The 25644-nt window shown below is 36.5% G+C and overlaps 1 protein-coding gene across 2 annotated transcripts in view; it reads right to left on the minus strand.

The window, feature by feature from the left end:
- KDM7A (lysine demethylase 7A) overlaps window positions 1–25644 on the minus strand; it is a 68614-nt gene that overhangs the window by 11323 nt on the left and 31647 nt on the right. For both annotated transcript variants that reach the window (XM_064456898.1, XM_064456887.1), the window contains exons 3-15: window positions 24229–24346; window positions 23203–23363; window positions 21176–21317; window positions 20728–20914; window positions 19870–20032; window positions 16337–16424; window positions 15508–15614; window positions 12285–12376; window positions 8252–8341; window positions 7185–7394; window positions 5611–5735; window positions 4926–5083; window positions 1497–1594 (exon numbers count right to left, since the gene is read on the minus strand). In XM_064456898.1, the coding sequence (XP_064312968.1) occupies window positions 1497–1594; window positions 4926–5083; window positions 5611–5735; window positions 7185–7394; window positions 8252–8341; window positions 12285–12376; window positions 15508–15614; window positions 16337–16424; window positions 19870–20032; window positions 20728–20914; window positions 21176–21317; window positions 23203–23363; window positions 24229–24346 (1739 nt within the window). The remainder of the gene's footprint in view (window positions 1–1496; window positions 1595–4925; window positions 5084–5610; window positions 5736–7184; window positions 7395–8251; window positions 8342–12284; window positions 12377–15507; window positions 15615–16336; window positions 16425–19869; window positions 20033–20727; window positions 20915–21175; window positions 21318–23202; window positions 23364–24228; window positions 24347–25644) is intronic.

Here is a 25644-nt window from a genome sequence, read left to right on the forward strand (position 1 = left end):
TTAAGGAAACCAGAAGAAGCCACATCATGAAGGTTCCTATCACTTATTCCAACATCTAGATAAGGTAATGATGGAAGATAACTAATATTAAATTAACCACCATGGAAAAGTAGGAATTTGAAGACTTCTTCTAAAGTCTTATAATAGGTTGACAATTGAAAGAAACACCAAAGCATTTGCTTTCCAGGAGCATGAAACAAAAATCTGAGATAATCCCTCCACCCTATGAGCATTTTACTACTATCCAATTAAAATTGAAATTAGTAAGTCAAAGCACAATTTTGCAAGGGAAAAAAACTCAAAAATATTTTTATATGCATATGCACATTTCTAAATACTAGAAGTTGTATTAATACATGTATGTAAATATATAATGCATGCACACGTGTGTGTGTGTGTGTGTGCACACTTATATTTCACTTAGTTGTGCAGAAATCACCACTATCTAGTCCCTCAAATGGAGGATGCCCATTAATTTCAAATAGTCTTAAAACACCTCAATAGGATTTAGCCACTCCAGCTTATTTAAAAAACTGAAGGTCTGCAAGATTGTTCCCATTTAACCAGGGAGGTGATAGTGCCCCTGTACTTGGCACTGGTGAGGCCGCACCTCAGTTTTGGGCCCCTTGCTACAAGGACATCGAGGTGCTGAAGCGTGTCCAAATAAGGACAACGAAGTTGGTGAAGGATCTAGAGAACAAGTCTTATGAGGAGCAGCTGAGGGAGCTGGGGTTGTTTAGTCTGGAGAACAGGAGGCTGAGGGGAGACCTTCTTGCTCTCTACAACTACCTGAAAGGAGGCTGTAGCGAGGCGGGGGTCAGTCTCTTCTCCCTAGTAACAAGCGACAGGACGAGAGGAAATGGCCTCAAGCTGCGCCAGGGGAAGTTTAGGTTGGATATTAGGAAAAACTTCCTCACTGAAAGGGTTGTCAAACATTGGAACAGGCTGCCCAGGGCGGTGGTTGAGTCTCCATCCCTGGAGGTATTTAAAAGAAGGGTAGATGTGGTGCTTGAGGATATGGTTTAGTGGTGGACTTGGCAGTGATAGGTCAGCGGTTGGACTCGATAATCTTAAGGGTCTTTTCCAACCTTAACAATTCTACGATTCTACGCTCTAAAATGGAACTGTGTGGCAGATACTTATAATTCTAATGATGAAATTTAGACTTGTTATGGAAGAAATGAACAAAGCAATCTAACTTTTCTCAGACTTTGCATGCTCCAGAGCATGGCTCATCCTTTGCCAGCCCCACTTCAATGACAAAGATCATAACATTTGGTTGAAGATAGCCTGTCTTGTCATTTTTCTCAACATTAATAATAAATGAATAAATGAAGAATGAGGCAGAACCATAAGTTTGAGATATTAACTTGAACAAGAATTAAATACTTTGTTATTACTCTTTTAACACAAACTTTGACCAGCTAAATTTGAAGTGACTGAGCAAAATTATATTTAATTCCTTTATTAATGTTTGTGACTTTTTATAGCTATACCTGTGTAGTGCAATCAGGCTCAGATTCTTCTGAATCAGAAATATCAGAGTACTCTGAGGATCCATTCCTGAGTTCTGATTTCACACTTTCAAAGAACACTGAGAAGAGAAAAAGTAAAATAAGACCAACTTTTATTACATATAATATTTAACAATTATTTTGGAAGTAAAGAAGCAGCACATCCACACACTGATCTGGTTCACAAGTCAAGTTTGCTCAAAACTCTTGTGAGTTGCCTACTGTTGACCAACAGACTCCTCAAGCAGCTCACTGGATGAAGCCAGAAGAAGAGAAATCAAGTGCAGCAAGAGCATATATTTTTTACCTCCCATAGAGTACATATTCCACAGATGGCATGTTGGGCAATTTCTGCTTCTGTATACAGGCTAGAGCCAGAGAAGTGGCTCTCTGAAAAAGTTAATTAGAAGTAGTATCTTCAATATTACTTTGTCTTAGACACTTTGAACCTGGAATTTCTTTGTTTAAAAATAAAAGCAGTTATACAGAAACACTAAACATGGAAGCCAGAGGATTAAATGATTTAAAGGTTAAAAAGATCATTTTGGTACTTGCAATTTTACTTTCACATCACAATTTACTGGTGTATTCTGCCTGCTTTGTGCGACTACAGAGCTGCCAATAGGGGTTAAAATGCAGACCTGTTAAAGATTAAGAACATCACTGTGATGATACACATTGGTTTTCATCACAGAAAGACCTAAAAAGGAAGAGGAGAGGAAATACTAACCATAAACATGCTTTTGCTAGTAGTAAGGTAAAGTACTAATCAGAGAATGAGGTGTCAAATAGACATCAAAAACACTGGCATATGACAAAGTAATCAATCATATCAGCCACCTAGTCCACATGGTTTACTTTAAGTGTTGAAAGAACTCAAACATGAAGTAGCTGAGCAGCTCTACGCAGCATGTACTCTTAAAAGACAGCATATGTCCCAGACAACCACGAGCAGGAAACACGTTTGTAAATGTTCAGAATCCAAGGCTCAAGGTCAGCAGGCTGTATACTTGTGTCAAGGCTGCTGGCAGAAATCCTGATTAAGTACAGAACCAGTCTGGCTATGCCAATATTCCTATATGCATCCAAACCATCGTCCATTTTTACCACTTCTTTATTTTGCAAGATCTGTGCAAAGCAGTCAGAAAATACCTCCCCAGTTCTCCTTCTGCCTTATATTGTTCAAAGAGCCAGGGAAGCTGCATTCCTTTATACTACTCTAGAAAAAAAAAATAAACAAAAAACAACCCAAACAATTTCTCCAATTGCTTTCCACCCCCTCCCCGCTTTCTACATTCCCCTGCAAAAGATTACTGTAGTCTTCTCACCCTTCTCTTTCACATATAGGTTTCAGATAGATTTACAATCTTCACAACAACACATCACATATTGTTAGGACCCCTCATCTCTTCATCCATGAAAGTGATTTGTAACTGAGCTTTTAAAAAAATTCAGTCTAAATATAGTTGGGTTGGGTTTTTTTTGTTTTTGGGTTTTTTTTGGTTTTTTTTCTTGTTTTTGTTAATTACCCTGGTAATTACAGTTGTTACTTTAAAATGAACTGGTACACCCTCAGATAAGTTTATGGCTCTGCATGATTCCAGAGGCTGGGAGGAATACTCCTGAAATCAGGTGACTGAAAGCAGTTGTTATCTGTAAAATCAGGCTAAGCTACTGTGAATTCAAAAAAATATCTTAAATCACATTCCCTCATCCACACAAAGTATGTTGCTCTGTTAAGCACAGCACTTCATCTTTGTTTCTCTAATAACACTGAGTCACCATTTAGAACCAGGATCTTGGCATGACACTCAAAGCTATATAGATCTTAATATGTTTAAAGGTATCTCATGACGACACTGCCTCTTGGCCTAAATCCCAGTAAGAACAATGGAAGGTGGCAGCTATTATAGAAACAGGTAGTTCCTTCTATGGAATTCTCTGCAGAAGAATATCTTCTCCCTCTTGTTAGACCTTCAGTTAAGGCAAAATAATCAAATGTAGATGATCTTTAACAGGGAAGTTTTAAGACTCTCACTATTCAATTAAAGATATTAGCGATAGTCCCGAGTACTCCATTTCTGGAAGAACAATCTCAACGTTCACTTCTAGGTCTAAGTACATTTCTTATATTTAGATACACTCTGTCATATTCCTTCTGTATCAAATAAAAGCAACCATTTTGAAGAAAACCTACCATTTCTGTGTATGATTTAATCTTTGATTCAAGTGTAAAACTTCATTTAATTTACTTAGTTTCATTTTGGAAGTGGGAAAACTACATACACCTAAGCCTTCGCTTTCCTATGCAAATTTTTTAATACTGTTCTCTGTGACCTTTGGAAGTATAGTCAACAGGGATTACAAATTGCTTTGTTAACGAAAATAATTAAAGATTTTATGCAGGCTGACAATGGACTTAAATGTTGTTATGGACTGTTGTGCAGGAAACTAAGGGAACTGTAAGTCTCTAGAGGAGTCTTGTTATCTTTTAAGCGTTGACCTCAGTTTCCTAATACACACCCTCTGAGCCCTTGTAAGCTCTAATGTGAAAGGATGTGACTTTTATAATTAGAGAGCTGAACAGCTATGTCAAGGAGCAATGTGTCACTGCACACAGACAGTGCTATTAAAAATAGGCACTGAAAACAAGCGTCCAATATTGATACTTTACTAATAGACTGTGTGATCAGCACCGCTGAACACTTGGCAGGAAGGATTGAAGTTACAGAAAGACCAAAAAAGATTAACTCCTAGTGAAGGATGGTTTAAAGTATTGGAAAGTGGGGTTAAAGTGTTTTAAAGATAACTAAATTCTTCCCCAGCCTTACAGATTACTGCAAACGTTGAAAGTATAAGATTTTATTAATGCTAAATTATGTTTGATTGCTTGTATGGAATAAACCTATTCATTAGCAAAACATACAAAACTGTATGATCAAATAGGTAATCACCAAATGGAACAAAAAAGTGAAATATAAAATAGGTTTAAAATTAACTGCAAGTTAAGATCTTTTATCCTCTCCAGTGAATGATGCGATGAACTTTTAACACGGAAATATATTTTGGCCAAGAAAAATCAGCATTCTTACATCATGAAACTGACCAAAAGGAACAAATACGCATCTAGAACACCAATTAAAAGTCCACTCTGAAAAATGCTGAACACAATATTCAGGCTGGTGCTAACGTAAAAAGGTGAGTTTTACTCTTCAACTCTATCCTGTTAGCTCTTCAGTAGATACATTGTATTTGACAAATGTTTTGTTGTAACTTCTAATATTACTTCTCTTATCTATTAGTTTATCTTCTATACTTTGGTAACATTTCAGTCAGACTTCACAAGAGTTAGACCCTCTTCAATCAAGATCATCAAAATGTTCAACTGATAGGACTTAGAAATGAGCTTACTGTTCAGTGGTTTCTGGGCATCTGCATTCCCTTCTCCTTCAAATCCTGAGGACTGGTCTTCTACCTTAACAGTTGTCTTTTTTGACCTTGTCCTGTCATCTTCATCTTCACTATCCGCTGTGTAAAGACTTCGATCTGTAAATGGGCGTCTCTCATCTCTGTCTCACAAGGGGAAAAAAAAAAATCATGTTATTCTTACAAACCTGAAGCAATTGCCTTCCTTTCATTATTTACAACACACTCTCATGATACAACAGTACCATTCTCTTACGCTCATCTCTTCATTTTGAATTGTAGGTATTCCCATTTTACTCCCTGTTACAACTGTCATTTCCATAAAGATGTGGATTTTTACACCAGAACACTTTTAATGAGAATCCCTCTAATAGATGGATATAAACCGTTTCTACTTTGAAGCATTCCCTTCAGTACGAACACAACTAGGCAACTGAATGACATGCCGTAACAAAGGAATATGCAAAGAATCTCCTCTTCACTCCATAATCATGGCTCCACTAGGGGACAGCAGACAACAGTCAGCGCATTCCTTCTATATTCCTAACATGAATCCTACTGGTAAAAGGGAACTTATGGCTCCACAAGAAGAAAAGAAATGTTGTTAATAATTAGCATGCTCCAGACCATAATGACTAGGAGCAAGTGATCCACAGTCAACCTTTTGTACCTAATTATTCTTCCATTTGACAGCAGAAGGCGAAGATCATTGTCTTTTGCTCGCCATTCAGGTACTGTAGAAGATGGCTGAAAAGGCTTGTTAAATCTCCCGTTCAGTTTCGAGCTTGTGGTATCCTAAAGAAGTAAAAGCAATGTTGCTTATTATTTATTTCTGTAAATTCAATTGTTTTTTCTGCACTTAAACGCAGCAGCAGGATGGTTACCTCCCTGACAACCAACTAAAGAAAGCTCATGTTTGGATGTTAAAAACAGCAGACTGCATCTTCTCCTTCCTTGAATCATCTATACTCTCCTGAAGCATCTGGAACAACTACAACTTCACTATAACACTCCTTTTCTGTTTCATTTGGAGAATTATTGCTGTATTCAAAACAAAGAAATACCAATAGAGACAGGCAAGCCAAAAGCTGGGCTTGGAAGTAATAAGGCAACTCCTGGATTGGGTATCTGGTCCCTAGAATTAGTATCCCAGAACTGATTTAGAGGACCGTAAAACATCAATAATGGAAAGTAACCTGCCATAAGCAGAATTTTTTTAGCTCAAAGCGATTTACGTTTGACATATACTCTGAAACAATCACAATACACTTATGTGCCAAACCAAGAACACATAAAATAATATTGTTTTTCACAAGTCAATACTGATAGTGAACAATATATTTCTACATTAAATGACAATAACTAATACTCCTAAACTTTTTTTTATAGCAATGAACTGCTCAGGTTAACTATTTGTGGTAAATTTTAAGTTCAGCTTCCTGTCTTTGGGGGCTACATTTGAATGCCTCTTGTTCATTACTTATGAACGTCAATATAAGGGCCCAAATCAGTATTCCTCCATTACAACAGTCCATCCTGTCCCAACTAAATTTGTCAGCATTTCTTATTCTCAGAAAGCTACTTATTTCCTTTCAAAAAGCTACTTATTTCCACTCTCTCACTCCTCCCATTTCTGTGCTGTTTTTTGAAGTAAGGTCATCGAACCTGAAAAAAAGAATATTTCAAGAGACTACATTGTGCTCGATCACTCCGCGATACCTTTGTACTACCACCACAAAGTCCACAGCCCCACAAAAAGACCAAAGGTAGCCTTAGGCTTACTGGTAGGGAGGCAAAGTCATACAGGAAATAGAAACACACCAAAACCCAAGGCTAATCAAATTACAGTAACTGAACTGAACTGAAGCTATCTGAAAACATATAGACAAGCAGTCTGGCTCAGAGCTTCATCAAATCAAGCCTTTGCAAGCTCCCTTTTCTTCACAGAACTGATTCAAAGCAGCACTAGATAGCTACAGCAACCCTACTTCAAAACTATACCTGAAGCAGGTAGTGGATTCAGGGCACCTTCCGAACTAAAAGGGTAAAGGAGCCTCCACAAAAAAAGGAAGAAATTCCTAACAGTAAAACACAAAAGAAAGAAGCCAAAACCAAATCCATTCATGTCTCATATGACAAAGATCAGTAGCCTGTATTCTTACACATGTTAAAAGACTTTCCCTTGCAACAGAGATTTGAAACCCACTCTGGTTTTGTTTTTCTTGCATATAACTTAATACTTGCCTCCTCCCATGGTGACATCTCCAGCCTTTTCAGTACCTCCCTGGTGTGGAGTTCCAGGATGTCCAGATTGGAAGGAGTTTTGGTAGCATGGTCTCGCAGTTTCCTCACCCTTCGTCTGGAGTGGTGAGGGGAAGTTGTTTCATGCGAAGACCGTGAAGTTGGACACACACCAAGAATTCCCTGAGTTTTAACTAGTTTGCTGTTTTCCTCCTTTAATTAAAAACAGATATTTCAGAATAGTCTCAGAGGAATAAATCCAAATATTTAAGTGGTGCTTCCTATTAATTTAATTAAATGTATATTATAGAAATAAAACTGTTAGGCCTTTTAGAGAAGTAGTACATATTTCCTATGGATCTGATATACAAAGCTTAGTTCTACTGCATCTCTTCCCCATTTGGGGCTTTTAAACTCTCCCATAATAGTAGTGCTTAACACTAAAAGTTGCCACTAAAACATAAGGTTTTATTCATGAAGGCAGCATAGGGTAGACATGTATTGGACCTAACAGATCACATTTCTCTTCAGTTCTCAGAAATGTTCTCTCCACATGCAAATGTGAGAACTTTTCAAGAATCAATATTCATTAAGGAATGAAGGAGCAAAACACTGGTATAGGAGGGGAAAAAAAGAAAGAAAAAAACACTGACTATATAACAAATAGGGGTAAAACATAAGAAAAGAGCAAAAGAGATGACAACTGGACCAGAACTAATAAACAAGAGGGTAGGTGAATGGAATATGCACAGAATTTCAAATTAAAGTCTTTAACAACATATTCACAGTATTTAAGTAGTTATAAGTGAGAACATTTTAAAAATACTGAGCTACAAATAATTTCACCATTTAAAAAATCTTTTTTTAAAAAACACCCTTGTTATATATTTTCTTTATCTGAAATACCCATAGCTTAGTAATCCTAACAGTTTTCCTCTTGATTTTCTATTATATTAAATAAATTTTAAAAGGTAAATATGGACAATCAGAAGCATAACTACTATCGACTTCTCTAATTCAAAGATTTTTTTTTTCCCTGAAGACTTATGTAGCATTGCCTCTGTTCTTACCTCTACAGAACGAATCACTTTTGAGAGCTCTTTTATGAGATGCCCAGGCCTAATGTTGTCTGGAATTTCAAAGGCATGTTCTGTTACAAGCTGCATGCAAAGGGGGAAGAAAAGGTACTTAATTCATTTTCTCAGACAAAAGCAGAAGTAGGACAAAATAAACAAATCTACAGTGAAAAAGTTTAAGAGGAAAAAAACAGATTAATTTCTTCAACAATGACTGCAAACCGCCAGGGCAGAAACACACGCACACACTGAAGCTTCCAGTCCAAGCTTAAGAAGGCAGCAGATATCCCTCAATGTCTGATGCCCAGGGTACATAAGGGAGCCTCAAGTTCGGCCATCCTACAGATTCTCTTAGAAACTCCAAGAATCCAAAGAAGCAGTAATACAAAACCATACTGACAGTGACCTAATATTCCAAACCCCTTTAGTGCAGCAGTCAGCGTTCTTTTTTCCCTTTAGCATGGTCAGTATAGAGCCACACTTCAGAAACTCATTAGAGTAATGACCTTCAAAACAGCTGAAGACTAAGGGAATTTCACTGTGGCAAAAATTTAATCTAAAGAGTAAATAAAGAATAATAACGAGTAACCAACGTGCAGATTTTTTAGACATCTGCCTCACATTTGACTTCTAAAAATTACCTTCTCAGCTTATTTAAAATCTGGTAGGTTGGAGAAAGCAATTAAAAAATCATTCCTTATAAAAAAAAAGGACACCGTAACAGTTTATGTTCCCCCTAATCCTCTGAAACAGTATCAGAGACAGGCTTCCTATTTATTTATTACCAATCTGAGTATGTCTAAACACTCTACAGTTAGATCTAGTAAAAATATATTTAGTATTTTGTATATATAGTTTTAATTTGCTCCAAGACACTTTTAGTTAAAATTAAACAGACAAAACAGCACTCACACATAGACCAGAATGACTGACACGAAGTCTGGTATCCCTTTAATTGACTATTTAAATGGAAAAAAAAATCCCACAAACACTATCAGCTACCCACATTTCAAAAATGAGATTCAGCAGCAGAATTACTACTAGAAGGAATTTGATACTGTGTGTGGATTTCGTTGAACCTGGCTTCCTCTCAGTCATTAAAACAAATGCTCTCTTCCCCCCAAAAAAACCTCACAAAATAACAGAAAACCCAACCATGGATGTATAACCATGTACAACCATTCGTCTCAGTGCCATTATTTCTACAGGAAAGATTAAATCGGCTGCTATTATTTACCATTGTTCATTCTTTGAATGCATCACCTCTACACATTCACACTTAGGAACACAGCACCTCTGTCACTAAACTGTACCATTTTTACAGCAACTTACTGGTCATTTTAGGATTAAAAAAAAAAGAAGAAAAAAGAAAAAAACAGCCAAGCAACTTAAATATGCAAACAAATTCAAATGGATATATAACCTAACAGTCTGACAGAAAGAAAGGATGGGCAGGAAATACGAATACCTACAGACACCATGTCTGAAAAATTATCATTATTAAATAACTTGGTTTTAAGTTGTCTCTGCATACTGCCTTTTGGAAAAGGAACAAGCAGCCTTTGGGACTAAGGAATTCTCTTGCATTAGGGAGAACAGTAGCAGCAAAACAGCCTAAGTATGTCAGATGTAAATTACAGGTGTAGAAAATAATGAAAAAAAGCTATTATTAATTGAAGAGCTTCAGGAAATGTTGAAATACACAGAGGAAAACAAAACTTGACTTATATCAAGAGATACAGATAAAAAAGTCCTGGCTGGTAAATGAATCCACCCATCTTTGGAAACTAGCATCATAATGAAGTATATTAATACTTAAAAACACACACAAAAATAAAGATAAAATAAAATAATAAATCCACATTCCTCCCTCCTTAAAAAACCCTGATTTTTTTTTACAACAGCTACTAATATTTTACAGAAAGTTGCCGAACATAATCCCACTGATCCATGAATCAAACATCTGAAAAATTGAATCTAAGACCTATTGCTTACACAAGCTGGAAGGAAGCCAGAGATAAAACCCAAGAGCTCAGACAACTGGATAGGTCATCATCTGTATTGTCTATATCAACTAACCTGCATACTGATGATCTGCACCAAAGTAATCATAGGATACCCATACTGATAAAAGCCTTGCACAAATTGAATTCAAATCAAGATATGAAAAATCAAATAATTTTATTAGCACTCAATCTCTATTCTCTGTATCTTGTAATTTTTGGCTGTTTTAAAATATTGCAGAAATGAAGATACTGCTGCCCTGATAAAAATGAGTTTGAAATTCTCCAGCAAATAGTTTAAAGCAATTTGCTAAGGTAATTCAGATCTTGAAAAGACATACTCCATGATATGAATTTGAAACCACATGAGTAGGCTTCTCATTTGTGGCATATTTGTTTGTCATTTCTTTTTCAGAATCTGTCTGAAATCCCCGGCACGAGCAGATCGTATAGCAATGTACAAAGCTCCTCCTGTCTTCAACTGCATACAACTACAATCCTATCACACACATGGCCTGCTGTGAAGAAAAGATCTGCTCACTTATGAAACAGTAGCTAGGAAAGATGAACGCAAGGTACAAAACATGATAGCTGGTGGACAGCAGACAACATTGCGACTAGATCACTCCTGCTGTGCAGTTTCCTCACAACTGAAGTGTCTGTTCAGCCAGTGGCTTGGGAATACTCACAGGTCTCATTTATTAATAAGCATTCAGAATGCAGCATGTGCAATTTAAATTTTTTTCCCCCACAGAAAAGTAGGAAACATTACATTCCATATGAAGTATTAATCAAACTATTTAATAAGCTACTAGACAGTACACAAATGCTACAATACTATGCTACAGCAATCTAGAAAAGAAGAATTCCAATCCAATTTCAAATTAAAATAAGGACTTATACAGGCTATGTTTGATCTGTTACCAGCAGTCTGATTACACGGCTTGCTTATTATCCATGCCATAGACACAGAGATAGCTTGGGTTCACATACAGTTTAACAGCTTAGGCCCAGCATCCTGTAAATACTGCTACTCTGCTTACTAGCTAGCTTTGATCCAGAAGGACATAGACAGACACTGGACAACCAACTAACTCAGAGGTGTTACAGAGAGCCAGCAAAGGTTCACCTGGAATCAGTAACGCTACACAGGCTAGACCCCAGCTGATTCCACAGAGTAACCACCTCTGTGTTTGCACCTCATGTTCAGTTCCACAAAGCTCATTATGTTGGATGCGGCGTTGAGCAAATATTATACCTGTTGTATAATAAATTCTCTTACAAGGAGAACTTGCAAGCAGAAAGACCAAACAGATCTCCAAGAGCCAGTTCAAGTCAGCATGGCCAGCAACAAAACAGAGCTAATAGGCTCAGTCAGAACCGAACTGCCTGTCAGTGAACAGCACTTCCCATAAGCACAGGTTCCAAGAGGGCTTATTAGCTCAGGCACATGAAAAAACACATGGAGTTAGGCCAGACCCAGTGCTGTGCCAAAACAAATAAGCTTTCCTAGAGAGCAGAGCACCAGCAAAGCCAGCACAGACAACACATTAACGATTTTACAAGAGTCAGCCGATGTGCAGCACAGACAGTATTCAACTGAAGTTAATATCCTCATCTGAATCTAAACTGACTCTTCAGCAACATAGATATCAGGATATTCCATCTCTCAGTTGCCTCAGACTATAATGAATCAACTATACAAACAGATTTGTTAGAAAAAGCACCACCTTATCAGTTTATCCTCTAGCATTCTTATCCCATCCTGAGGTGAAGCAAGATTCTACTTCTGTCAGCTACAATGCAAGAGCTTATTAATTGGTCTAAAAAGACTTTATTAGTATCATGAATATAAAATTGTCATGAAGATTCTTCCCCAGATCAGCAGTACTTACTTTCAATAGAGTCTTTCATTACCCATTAACAGACAAAAATAACCCTAAACTTTAAAAGGGCAGAGACTTTCACTTACTTCTAAATCAACAGAACTCACCAAAGTAGCAAACAAAATCACTTATACTTACTTCTTTTTTCATCCATAATTTTAAAGCAGTAAGTAAAGCCTTCACTCCTTGCACTAAATAGCCTGGAGGCTGGAAACCATCTTCCCTCAGTTCTAAAAAGGATACAAATACCAATTTAGAAACACGCTAACAGTGGGAACAATAGAATGATACCTACCATTCAGCCAATAAAGTTGCCATTATGTAACAGCACAAAAAAGGAAAAAATGTGCAAGCAAATGAAACGTGACATCCTGCATTTGTGTGCGTACTGTAACAAAAAACCCAACCCAACCCTAAAGTGATTCTACATAAAATCTTCTTTTTTTGACTTATTCTTGTGTGAATTAGGGATGGTTTACAACATACTAAAGGTCAATTAGAACAAACTGATCTAAAATACAGAACAAGAAATAAAAACATATATGAAGAAAGAAATCACTTTCATTTCATTCAGAAATATTTTAGTCAAAGGGGTCCAGAAGGATGTGGGATGTATCTCTAAATTAGAATTCCTATTGCTTATTCCCATACATACAGCAAAGAGTTCACACTAGCACACTTCCACTCCCCAAACATTTTCTGTCACCCTTCCAAGTATCACAGTTCTCCCTCACACACTCTACATAATTTTTCCTCCCAGAATCAAAAGGGACTGGGGGTGGAAATCACTCTGCTACAGAAGCTGCTTTTCTTAAGAAAGCAGGTGCTCCCAAGTAATTGTAATTCCTTTTCAATTTCCTCTTTTCCTTCATGGGGAAAAAAAGAAGGGAAAAGACAAATCCTCCATAAAGAGTCAAAAGTAGATTGTAACCTCTCCCCACATTCCTGACAAGTACTTCCACTTGCAATAGCAAATGGGCCAACACTAGAACTATTGGGCTCATTTTATTCCCTTAAAAGAATACACTAATAAAACACTATTCTTATGGATGCTGTATTAGTCTGATGGCAGAAAAAGGGAAGTTCTGTTACTAAACAGCCATTCTTCCCTCCAACATGCCTCCTACTTGTTAAAGGGTACAAGAAGTAGCAGGCCTTTGAGTTGCAGCAGGATTCTTTCTGCCCACTAGCTGACTCAGTTGATAAAATTTTGAGAATACAATGCAGCACCACAGGCATGACCTAAGAGTAATCCAAATTAATGAGTGTTGGGTAGATGAACAAGTTACCTATTCTGAAGCCCAAAGAACTACGAAGAAAAATAGTTTAGGTGAATGCTACAACACCTACAGTACCATAAAACACTGCTTGCCAATGAAAAGACAAAACCAAAATGTTTATGACCCTGTTAATATTTTGTAAAAACAAAACAAAAAAAAAAAACCCAAAAAACAACAACAACAAAAAACCAACAGAAAGATACATGGTGCTGATTTTGTTTATTGACCTGAATTTCACATAAAGTACTACTAACAACCATGTACTCAAAATTTTACAAGTTTGCCATCACCATTACCTGTCACAACTAAACTGGGATCATTCCTTATTTACAAAACAAAGGATTCTGACCTGTAAACACCTAATCCACCTGAGTCTTAATGCCAAAGCCCAACATAATCTTCTCTCTAACCATGGAAACCTCAGTTTTGATTTATGATGTATTTATAGATCATAGCATTGCTCTGCAACAAAATATCTGCTAATCATACATTAAAAATAATATAAGCTTCATACCCCTCCCCTAAGACACGAGTCACAAGAGGCTCCTAGTCTATGTACTCAAGGAGTAATGGGACAAAAAGCGGAGGGAAAAGCTGGGAGCATGGGACATGACTCATAGTTAGCTAAAAGACTTAGAAACATTTACCCCACCCATTTTCCAACAGGAATACAGCTCCTGTGCCTTCTGACAAGGTTATAAATTTTAAATACACAGGTATGAGACCAACCAAAGCAGGCTTTCAAGAAGAAAATACTCCTTTTTGGAAGGAAAAATTTTCTACAAGTTTGTTCTATTTGGCAAGATTACTGAGTTGCTTTAGGTTCATCCGGAAAGCTTAAATGCTCTTGTAGGAAACAAGAGTCCAATATTTCCACTTGCTGAAAGGAGAATAGATACTTTTCAGTAATTGTTACTGTTTTCATATCAGAAAAAGGTTATGCGAGATTCTGATCCCTTCCAAAGCAGAACCTGAATTCAGCAGCCTCCTTTGAAGTTTGATTTCTCTCCTTTGAAATAGATTGTTTGGAATATGACATTTATTATTAAGATTAAATGGAGCAGGCAGAGGGCAAAATATTTCAGGAAAAGAGGGCAAAGTCAAACAGGACTCTCCCAAGCTCAGTTATACATAGGTACAGATATAAGGATTACAGGACTAGATGAGGAAGTCTGGAAAGGATCGGCAACTAAGAACAAGAGGCTGTTGAGATGTCTGTTGATAAGCACTGATATAAATGATTTAAAACACAGCTCATAGGAACTGATGCATCTTTCCTACAAAAGCCTTCACAGACACCTTTCCCTTCAACAACGAAGAGCAAAAGACAACAGGTGGTTTGACTGAAAAGGTCAAAGACAATTGTAGAAGTGGAAGAAAACCTCTTCATTCAGCTGTGAAGCCACCAGGATGAAACCCACAGATATAAGTTAGTGGGAACATTTAGTGAGTCACTTGGAAAGAGAGCAAGACTACCAAAGGGTACTCAAAGATCTTAAATGATATCGAAGAAGCCTGAGTGAAAAACTGTTGCCATTGAAATACGTTTCCTATATTCCTTAACAAGGTCTTTTCATATAATGGCAAATTAATTCTATTTGGCTGGTAGCATAACTGCACTGTGCCAGGATCTCAGATACTCTGGTTTGCTAATCTAGAATATTTTCATTGACCAGATACACCATCAGCACTGGATGAAAAACACTAATATAGTCCAAAGGTTCCAGCAGCTTGCTACAAAGTGTTAGTTACATGCATCACCAAGTGCACTAAGATTTCTGCACAGCGCAAGTTACCCTAGAAACCTTTAATCACTGAAGTAGTTTTCAGAAAAATCATTTACTAAAACCAAGAACTGTTGGATCTAGAACTGTCACAGTACAGTATTTACTAAAATCTAGTTAAAAAAAAATAATGTCTTTTCCGAAAAAAATTGAATTCAGGTCTGGTTTTCCAGCTTAAAAAGTGTTGTCTGTACATACAACAGCAGTATCATTTTCTCTATTACCACCTAAGAGAGAGGGGGAAAAAAATTCCAAGCACAGATACATGTGTATCTCTTAAAACTAAACAAGGATTACCTTTCAATGTTTCCAGTAAGTTTTTGGCCACAAACCAACAGATGGCTTCAAAGAAAGGAAATTTGAAAAGATCTGGGGTTTTTAGCCTCTTCTCCATTTCATAACACCTGAATAAATAGAAACATCACAAAACGTGAATATTTTAATTATTAAATTCATTATTCAACTATGTAATAATTCAAATTGACACAATGTCCAAAATAAAATAAAATAACCATGGCCATAATAAATAAAAGTAGTCAAGTACCACATAGTTAAATCTCAACAAGACTACAGACATAATGAACTCTGGTCTCATCCAGGCTCTGACCTTATCAAGTTTGACTGCGGCACTTCTAAGAATAAAGTTGGACTTCATAAAACTAGGATACAAACCCAATGTGTGATCTTTTAACAGATGGAATTTTATCAGGATTCCACTGTAATAAATAAAAACAATATGTTTAGAAGACAGCTCCACATCTTGGACAAAAACTAAATACAGCTGCCCTTAGAGAAATGCTGACTTGAGGACACTCACTTTAATTGTGTTGCACACCTGGGCTTGCTCATTTTTGTTTTACTAACTTATACTAATCTCTAAAGGAGAGTTTTTCTTTCTTTTTTTTGCCTCTCTCCTTTTATTCACTTAAATTCTTGCATACCCTTCATTTTGTTTTTGAAACAAACTTTGCAGAAGTGAAATAAGAGTATGTCTAGCTGAAAATGCCACTGTTGTCTGCTTGAGAGCCTGTACCGATTTGATCCTGGTTAAGAGCATGAAGAAAAATATCTATTAAAAGAATATCCTACTTAATGAGGAAAATATACAGGAAGAGCTAAGACTAACCTGAGCTGCATGCCAATATTGAGGTTGTGCAAAAAGTTTCCTCCAAAAGCCATACAATCCTGAGATGTGAGCACAGCATGAATCCAGCCTGAAATGACAGATTCTGAAACTTAATACATGGATATAAATTATTCTAAGACTGTTTTTAAATACATATACAAATAAAAATGCTGTACCTGGAAACAAAAAAGCAATCAAATTTGTATTCTGTGCTGGGAACAAGTCATCTAAATTTTAACAACATGTAAATTGCAGTGTTTCAGAAATCTAGGGTAACTGGTTGTCTGAAGGAGTTATGGTTAAGACATTTTACACTGGGGGGTGAGGCACGGGATGGGGGTGAAATGCAAGACCACCAGTGATTTTTCATCTTTCAGGTAAAAATTCCCAAAAGTTTTCCCTCCAATCAACAAAAATAAGCAAGTCAGGAGAGGAAAACCATATTGAACCAAAGATAAAGTCATCAAAATAGAATAGAAATTACATTACTTCAATATTTACATGTTGCTTACAGTAACTGAGCTGTTTGTACAACATAAAAAAGTCATTTAGCAATTGAGAAGTTTCTCAAATAGGAATTCAGACGTAGTTCCATTCATTATTCTAAATACAATCATCCTATTCCAGTGAAATTATGATCAATTTAAAACCAGTCTAGGCACTCTGACTATATACATTTGTCACATAATTGAAATATTGTCCCTGTGAACTCCACTATTCAACATGGTAAAGCACGGCCAACGTTATGCTATCAATCTAGCTGATTACTACTGGATAATTTCAAGTAAGTACACAAAAGAACATATGATATTAGCTTCCTGATTAAAAACAGTTACCTTTAAAAATTATACAGTGCAGCTTAAATGTAAATAAGCTACAAATAGAATTTCTTCTTTCAAGATTTTTTTTTTCTGATTTTGCATGCATATGGGTGATCTCTTGGCAAAAGATGAGGGGCCACACATTTGCAGATTACTTCATGGTTTGACTGAATATAGGCAAGATGTACAAACACAGAAAGCTCCCCAACTTGAGGCATGATAATACCAAATCACAAGCAACTATATATTGCAAATTACCATTAAATCAATTCAGTTAAGAACAACCAGTTCTAGTTGTTGTGGTACCACAAGTAAAAAAACCCGAAACCTAGCAACGACGCTGACTAAGCAACATGCCTACTATGTAGCCTGGGTAGGAAGTAAGTTATAGAACGGTATACAGGAGAATGTAGAATACAATGGCACATACAACCTAAGGGTTTTTTTTTTCATTAATAGCATACATTGTTCAGTTTTACTTCTGTTCTTTGAGAAGTGCAGTGCAATGAAGATTGCCTTGTGCTACCAGCTGCATTTTGCATTTGTTAATATGGTTTCAATTTTTCATCACAGTAGATGAATACCTCTGACTCTCCAAGGAACATGAGTATTTCAATCCTTTGAACACCCATCTCCCCACACACTGACAAAACTGACAACAAAACCTGTTGTATCAACTGTTGCATCAACACCAAGGACTTTTATGGCATACCTGTATCAACCACAGGATTTCAATCTTTTTTACATTCCTAGTTGCTGGTTTTATGCTGTTGTTTTGATCAAGGTCTATGTAACAAGGCAAGAAAATTTGGCGTAGACCACACAGAGTATCTTGAATAATATCTAAATAACTCTCAAGAGCTTCCCAGTAGGTGCTATTCATCTACACGCAAGATTAATTTGAAATCAGAAGTCTACTCTGAACACATTTCAGAGATTATAAAATAATTATGATATCCACTAGCATAAGTTCAATCAGGAACAGCAAAAGTGGCTTTCAGTAGAGATCAGGGGTTTTTTTTAAATCAGTCTTACAGAATTTCCCATTTTTTAAACACCTGTCTTGAAACCTAGTTTAATTTACTGGTTCTCACACTATATTCCATCACATGTACGTGGGTATACACATACATACATGTGTATACACACATTTACATTAAAAGGTACCATTTTGTATGTATACACACACAAAAACACATATACATAAGAAATTATCATTTTATTCTACTCTTCTTTTTGGCCATGTTATAGTGAGCTCTCAGATTTAGCTGATTACTTGGGAAGCAGTAACTGTTTTCCAAGATCTGTGGGTCACAATCAAGTTCTTCATTCTGTAGTTGTGCATTCCTTGATCGCAGATGTATGGCCTTACACTTAGATAAATGGAAAATTAATGTAATCTCTTGCCAACACTATATGGTTTTAAAAAAATATGGGTGTTCAGAAATCCTAAGTTCATATATAGCTCCTTACCACGTAGTATTTATTCTGCACAAGTCATGAACTAGAACAGTAAACACTAACCCTCACAGAGAGCTGAGCTATGAGAAAAATGCAGTAGTCTGTCTAGGTCGTCCATGGTAGAATAAGGTAATGCACATAATCTTCAAGGCTTATTCCACAAGTAGAATCATGCACTGTTTTCCTACTCAATGTATTTAAAGCTTCCTCCCCCCAAAAAAGGGAAGATAGTACCCAGTACAAATCTTTAATAATAAAATAACTAAAAGTATTTATATGGAAGGGCTGGATAAGTGAAAATGCAAGAAATTAACTGGCACTTGTTGTATTGGCAAAACACGATTTACTAAAGACTAAAGCCTATGGTATTTGGGAGTTTGGGGGTGGGGGGGGAGGTGTTTTGTTTCAAGGATGTTTCTGGTTTTTTAAATACATAAAGAAGTTTAATTGTCTTCAAGTTTCTCCTTTCTTAAAAATGTACTGTAATTGATCAGATGCTATTAGGTGACAGCTACAAGAAATGTTGTTAAAGAAAAGACAATGTCTATGCATCTTTTTTAAACGAAGCTGCTGAAATTAATTTATGAACTCTACAGTTTCACAAAATGTATCTACAAATATCCTTTTATTTTTAATAAAAGGAATTAACACATTAATACAATTATATATTCTGCCATTTTATTTAGGGACACTTCATCTGGATTCAGAGAGTCTTCACAGGCTGCACCACAGCTTAGATTTCCTGCTGACAGAAAACAAAAAAAATGGGGGGGGGACGGACGGGGACGGACATGAAATAACAAACCCAAAACCTCAAACTTTTATTTCTAATCCTCTAGCCTACAGCATAAGAAGTTTATGTGATGTTTTTGTAATAGTTTTGCCAAGTAGGTCTTACAATATCCAAAAGCTATAAAAATAAAATTGTGTTATAAAATTAAGATAAGAATTCAGTCTGGATAGCTATCAAATGGTGAGCAATGTGTGTTCTATGAATCGGAACTATTTCCCTGATATACAAATTCAGTTTTAATTTGTTGTCTTATAATTGGTAACAAACACCCGTTCTTTCCCTGATAACTGTTATCACTGTCAGCGAATCTAAAGAACTAATTACTTGTTTTGAAAATCTGTATTTCAAAATTTTTTATTATTTTCTCTTATTCAAAATTTTAGGAGAAACCAAATGTGGATAACACAATCCCAGGTGATTAAACATGCTACATCCTAGTAATAAGGGTAAAATCTTACCTGTTGGAACAAATAAAGTATGTCCTTGCTTCACAACACATTTGTAACATTTGTCAACCTTGTCCCCAAAATACACTTCACTCTGGGTGACAGATGAACTCCAAGACTCATACAGAGCCAAATTTTCATCAGTAGGCTTGATCAAATAGAATATCTTCTCACCCTATTAAACAAAAATATAAAATAAATAAATGAATGTCCTCCTGGAGGCATACTACAACCTCTGAGTCATTCCTAATAAAGTAACAGATTGATCTAAATGGTAAGTATTCCATATTTCTACTACGGAATAGTAGGGCTTCCTAGGACCCAGTGTTTCAGAACTGTAATCCACCAAAAGCTTAACCAATAGTACACTAACCAGTTGGTGTCTTGTGATGTAAAAGAAGCCAACAAACCAACCAAAACTTTTCATTGGAGTATAAAAAATTCCAGCTTTTATAAACAATTTATGGGTATATGCAGACATGCCAAATGAGAAAACATACGATGAAACCACTTTGCCTCTTCTATGATGTACACATGGTCAAAGTTTGTGGGAAGAAGAAAAAGATGAGTATGTCAATGCTTTTCATTCTTTTTTTTTTTTTGATACTAAAACCTCACTATATCACCTACCCATCTGCTAAAATGATCAGTCAACCAATTATAGTCTAGCAGTCACCAACAGCATGCTAAATTAAAAGCATAAAAAGGTAAGAGCAACAATCAGTAATTTACTTTCAAGCCCCTCCCCTGGTTTTTTAAGCAGAAAATTTCATAAGGTGATAATTCTAAACAGGTGGTAATGCCATGGCAGAAAGCTGCACACTGAATAAATTTCGTTTCGCACAGTCATAAATCAGGGAGCCTTCATACCCAGAGAACATGGTACCAAACTGAAGTTCCTCCAAAATCGATATGAAAATCAGTGTAGCTGTCCTGGACACCCATCAAGCAATACTTCTGAACAAAAGGTTTAGGGAAGACAGAATCATCTGGCCAATAATTTTCCACCCATGAAAGCTTTCTGGCAATATCTGGTACTTCCACTAATTCAGACATCCTTTTAAAACAAACAAACAAAAAAGAACCATAAATATAATCAAGGGTAAGCACGCCTCTTTTTAAATGAGAGATTTAAATTTTTGTTTCCTACAAAGTTGTTACTTATGAATTAATAGAAAAGTTTAATACCCGCATTACATCACAGAGCTGTCTACATAAAATACCTCCTGTCTTTCCCCCTACAGACATATTCCTACACACACTGTTCACCTTAGTGAAAACCACTTGATATGTTCAAGGAATTGAAGTCAATACTCACTTTGTGTCTGAGAATTCCAGGCTGATCACATTCAACACTTTTGGTCGGTCAGGATTTGTGAAATATTTAATATAATTATGGAGCTTCATTTTACTGTCTGCTTGTCTTGCTACATCTATTACATCTATCACTTTGTCGCCACCTGTGAAAAATAGAATGACTTTCTTAAACACAGATCACAGTATCACAGATAAAAAACAGCCAGTTAAGATGTTTAAGCGAAATTTAACTTTTTTTTCCAGCCTTTATCAAAACATTCTGCACAGAAACTCCACTACTACCAGCATTCTCTTGGAACAGAGACAGATCGGTATAAGCCAAGTTTGTATTAGGTCTAACTTTAATTGCTACAATCAGCTAAGGACAGAACTGAACACACTCTAAAAATAAATCCTCTTTCCTGTGGTTAACCAAAAACAGCAGTATAGAATGACTGCAACTCGTTTAAAAAAAAAATGGGTTTGTGGCTGCAATTGGAAAGACTAGCATAGAGAGAGTTATCAAAGCAGATCTATTCCTCACTCTTCCTATTAATCATCACCACAGCACTTGAATATTTAACACAAGGACCACTGAGAATTCTTTACAAATAATAAATCCTCCTGCTCACAGCTTGTAATTCTTAGCAAACTGCACTAGACTTGTGCCATAATTGGTAAGTTTTTAACGTTAAAAGCTATGCAGGTATTCCTTCGCAAACATTCTTCAAGCCCACCTCCACCCTGCTTATACACATGCATAACTTTTAAGGATACAGTAATTTCACTGAATAATTAAGCCATGAGCGTGCTTCATTTCTGAAGACAACAAGGATTGCCTTACACATTGTGTATTTTCAAGTGATACATCTATAGAACTACACAAGGAGGAAGCAACCTTCAGCCAAGAGAAAGGACTAACAACATTAGCAACTGGTTTACGTTCATTCAGTTATACAATGGTCAAATTTGACAATTAATTTTGGAATGCTAGAATGTATCTAGATGTACATTATAAACATAATTACTTTAAAATTGCAAGTTAGTATCATCTTGATAAATTCCAGTTGGAATAGTATTTATTCAGTTTTCTTACTTTTAATTTCAGTAATAGAAAGGTAAATCTGTGGCATTCTAGTATTTTCCCTAAACTGGAGAATGAGCAGACCAAGTTTCTCTCTGACTCTGAAGAGGCAGCATCCCAAAAGAAAAGATTCAGAAGTATCAAAATGATAATTACCCTTTAAAGCAGAACACATTACTGTTTATAATCATCATAGTGGTAACAACATTCCACATACTACATATTTCCTCCATTCTGGTGCCATTGTAAAATGCTGACGGACAGAAAATCTACTTTCAGCACACATCATTAAACTAGGTTATCACAAGAACACAGACAAGGACATATATAGACTTCTCAACTATACGTTACAGAAAACGTCATGCTGCAATTGGCTCAGTTTCTTCTACTTTGTACTGCACCCTCACATGAGGCTGAAACAATTACAGACTGTCCAGAGATCTGGTAAGAAAGAAATGGTCCTTGGGAAGCTCTAGCTCTGCCACCAAAGGAAGCCAAGGTAGGAAATTCTCCAGGAAGAATAATTTAAATCAGAAATGCCAATTTACTGAGCCCAAAAGTTTTGCAATATCCTAACAAATGATTAAACTTTATTGATCATATGAGTGATTCATTCAATTCTCACGAAGAGAACAATCTTAAAAGTCATTATACTTTATTGGTTTACAACATGTAGCAGAAAAAAACCCCAGGATTTCATGTTTAGCTTGCACCAAAATTAACATGTTTGAAAGCTGAAAAGTAAGGCTGTACTCCTATCATGTATCTACCACACCCACACAGGAAAAAAAAAAGTGGGGGATGACCCAAATCCCTAGCTTTCATTTTACTCTCTGCTAGTCTTCTGTTAGAAGTAATTCAACTTAGAATATCTATTTAGCACCCTAGAATCTCTTATAATGATGCAAATATTTATTTTAGTTTACAGACAGGATGATTTGTAAGTACTCCAAAGTGACTCTTACCTACATAGCGTTCCACGTCTAAAACGGAGAAAGTTGGCGGAGGAAGCCTGAGCCCCAGACCATCTAATTTAGGAACCATAATAGGAACGTCAAACCCATGTTTCTCCAAGTATCTTTGTGTCAACTGGCTTCCATGCATTTTCAAAATTACTTCATCAGCACTGGTGGAAAAAAATAATGGAACATTAGCAGAAAAGCATCCTTTCCAAGCACTACTGAAAAAAAAAAAGTCACTGTTTGGAGGAAGACAGATGGGAATGGCTACATCTGAATACAAAATAAGTGGACCCACTACTATTACATTAAGCATTTAACTAAAAAAGACAAAGAAAACGACCTAAACCAGCAAGGAAACGTTTACTGTCTCTCATAACCTGGGAACTCATAGTCTTTCTAAATGACTGAATGCAGTAGTTTAAGAGCATGGGGAAAGGGAATTCTCAGAGAAGGTATTCAAGTACATCTTGGTAACAACAACAGACTCCTTTAAAGAATTATAAGTCATTGTGTTTTAGTGAGATAGCCAATCACAGACAGCAGAGGATGAAAGTACGACCATGTTTCTCCACTTTCCTCTAAAGCATGTGAGAACAGATAGACCAGCAGCTCATAGAAATGGTCTATATTATTTGGAATGACATTGAGGAATATTCCTGGACTAGAGGAATAGAAGACGATATTCTGACAGTTCAGGCATAAAAAATAAAACTAAAAACCAACCACTTTTGCTACTGCCCCCACTCCCCCACAAAATCACTAAAACTCAAAACCCCCATATCACCCTGTAACAGTTCTGACGGACAATATATCCCAGTGCAAAACTGAACAGGGGAAGCTACTGCATGAAAAGGCAAATGTATCCATGTGAAACGTGGCAGGGGGGTGAGGTTCTAAAGGAGGAGGGAGTCATCCTCAATCTTCATTTTCTGAAGCAGAGAAATGTTAGTCACCTCCCCTAAGCCACACTCAGCCAACAATGCTTCTCTCTTTTTTTTTTCACTGAAATGTGTAAGAAAGCTTCTATACCTTGGGAAAGAGCGAGCCCGCAGCTGTTTAACGAAGGTCCGTGTTCCAGCCTGCACCGGTTTGGAACCATCATCCAACTCTGTGTAGTCATGTCTGTGCCAGTTCCTCCTCTTCTTCACTACAAGTTTTAGAAGGATTAAACTTTGAATTAGTTAAATAAAATGGCTCAGATTAGCAGTCATCCCATCAGTGAACCAGACATGCCTCAATCACATTATTAATGATTAACAAACCTTATTGTTTATGCAGGTGACACTCTACCTATTTGGAACAAATGAAATCTCCAGGACACCTGACAGTCATCCTCTAAACTTCTATAGCTCCTTCTATCTGAGAACCTCAGTGCATGTTATACTCAGTGATTTAAGACTCCATATCCAGTGCAGCACAAGTAAACAGCAGCAGCCTGAAATTTGTCCAAATCTAAAAAGTCAGCAACAAATCTAGAAACAGAACTTTCATTCCCTAAAGCTCAGACCATTTTTTTTTCCTAAATAAACAGAAGAATCGTACCTCTTCAAGATACATAGACTTCATTGTATATAATAACACAGAATTAACAGGACCTAAACCCATTGTGCTATCTCACCATATAAGCATACCCATATCCAGTCTGATAATATTACTACTATTCACTATCATATGCTGTTTGAAACCAAACCACCTTTCTTTTATTCACTGCCTATGTCTCAGTTTCAGGCATGAACTGTTTTAGGCAAGTGTGATCTTTACTATGCCAGCACAATACATATAACTCAACCATTACACTCCAAAACAATCAACTTCTGAGTTGTTTGAAACTTTAATGTACTATTGAAACATATTAATAAAAATTAAAAAAAGGATGAAATAATGTTCTATTACAATTTTGGGCATAGCTCAATAGCAATTAAATTGCATTTTCAACAGTTCCCTATACTCAAAGGGCCAAGGAAAATGAAAAAAACAGACATTCTCATAAAAACTGTTGTGTTGGTCTCCCCATGACAAATGACAGATAAACAAATGAGGAAAAAAAATATTTTCACAGAATCTTGGAATGGTTTGGGTTGGAAGGGACCTTTAAAGATCATCTACTCCAATCCCCCTGCCATGGGCAGAGACATCCTCCACTAGATCAGGTTGCTCAAAGTCCCCTCCGACTTGACCTGGGAACACTTCCAGGAGGATGGGGCATCCACAACTTCTCTGGGCAACCTTTTCCAGTGCCTCACCACCCTCATAGTAAAGAATTTCTTCCTTTTATCCAATCTAAACCTACCCTTTTTCAGTTTAGAACCGTTATCTCTTGTCCTATCATGACAGGCCTTAGTAAAAAGTTGTCTTCTTTCTTGTAAGTCCCCTTTATATATTGAAAGGCTGTATTTTAGAACATTGTAAGCTGTATGCAGCCTTGCCATTTGAATTTTTTGGCCT

The sequence above is a fragment of the Phalacrocorax carbo genome, chromosome 1 (genome assembly GCF_963921805.1).
Source record: "Phalacrocorax carbo chromosome 1, bPhaCar2.1, whole genome shotgun sequence".
Classification (NCBI taxonomy): Eukaryota; Metazoa; Chordata; class Aves; order Suliformes; family Phalacrocoracidae; genus Phalacrocorax; species Phalacrocorax carbo.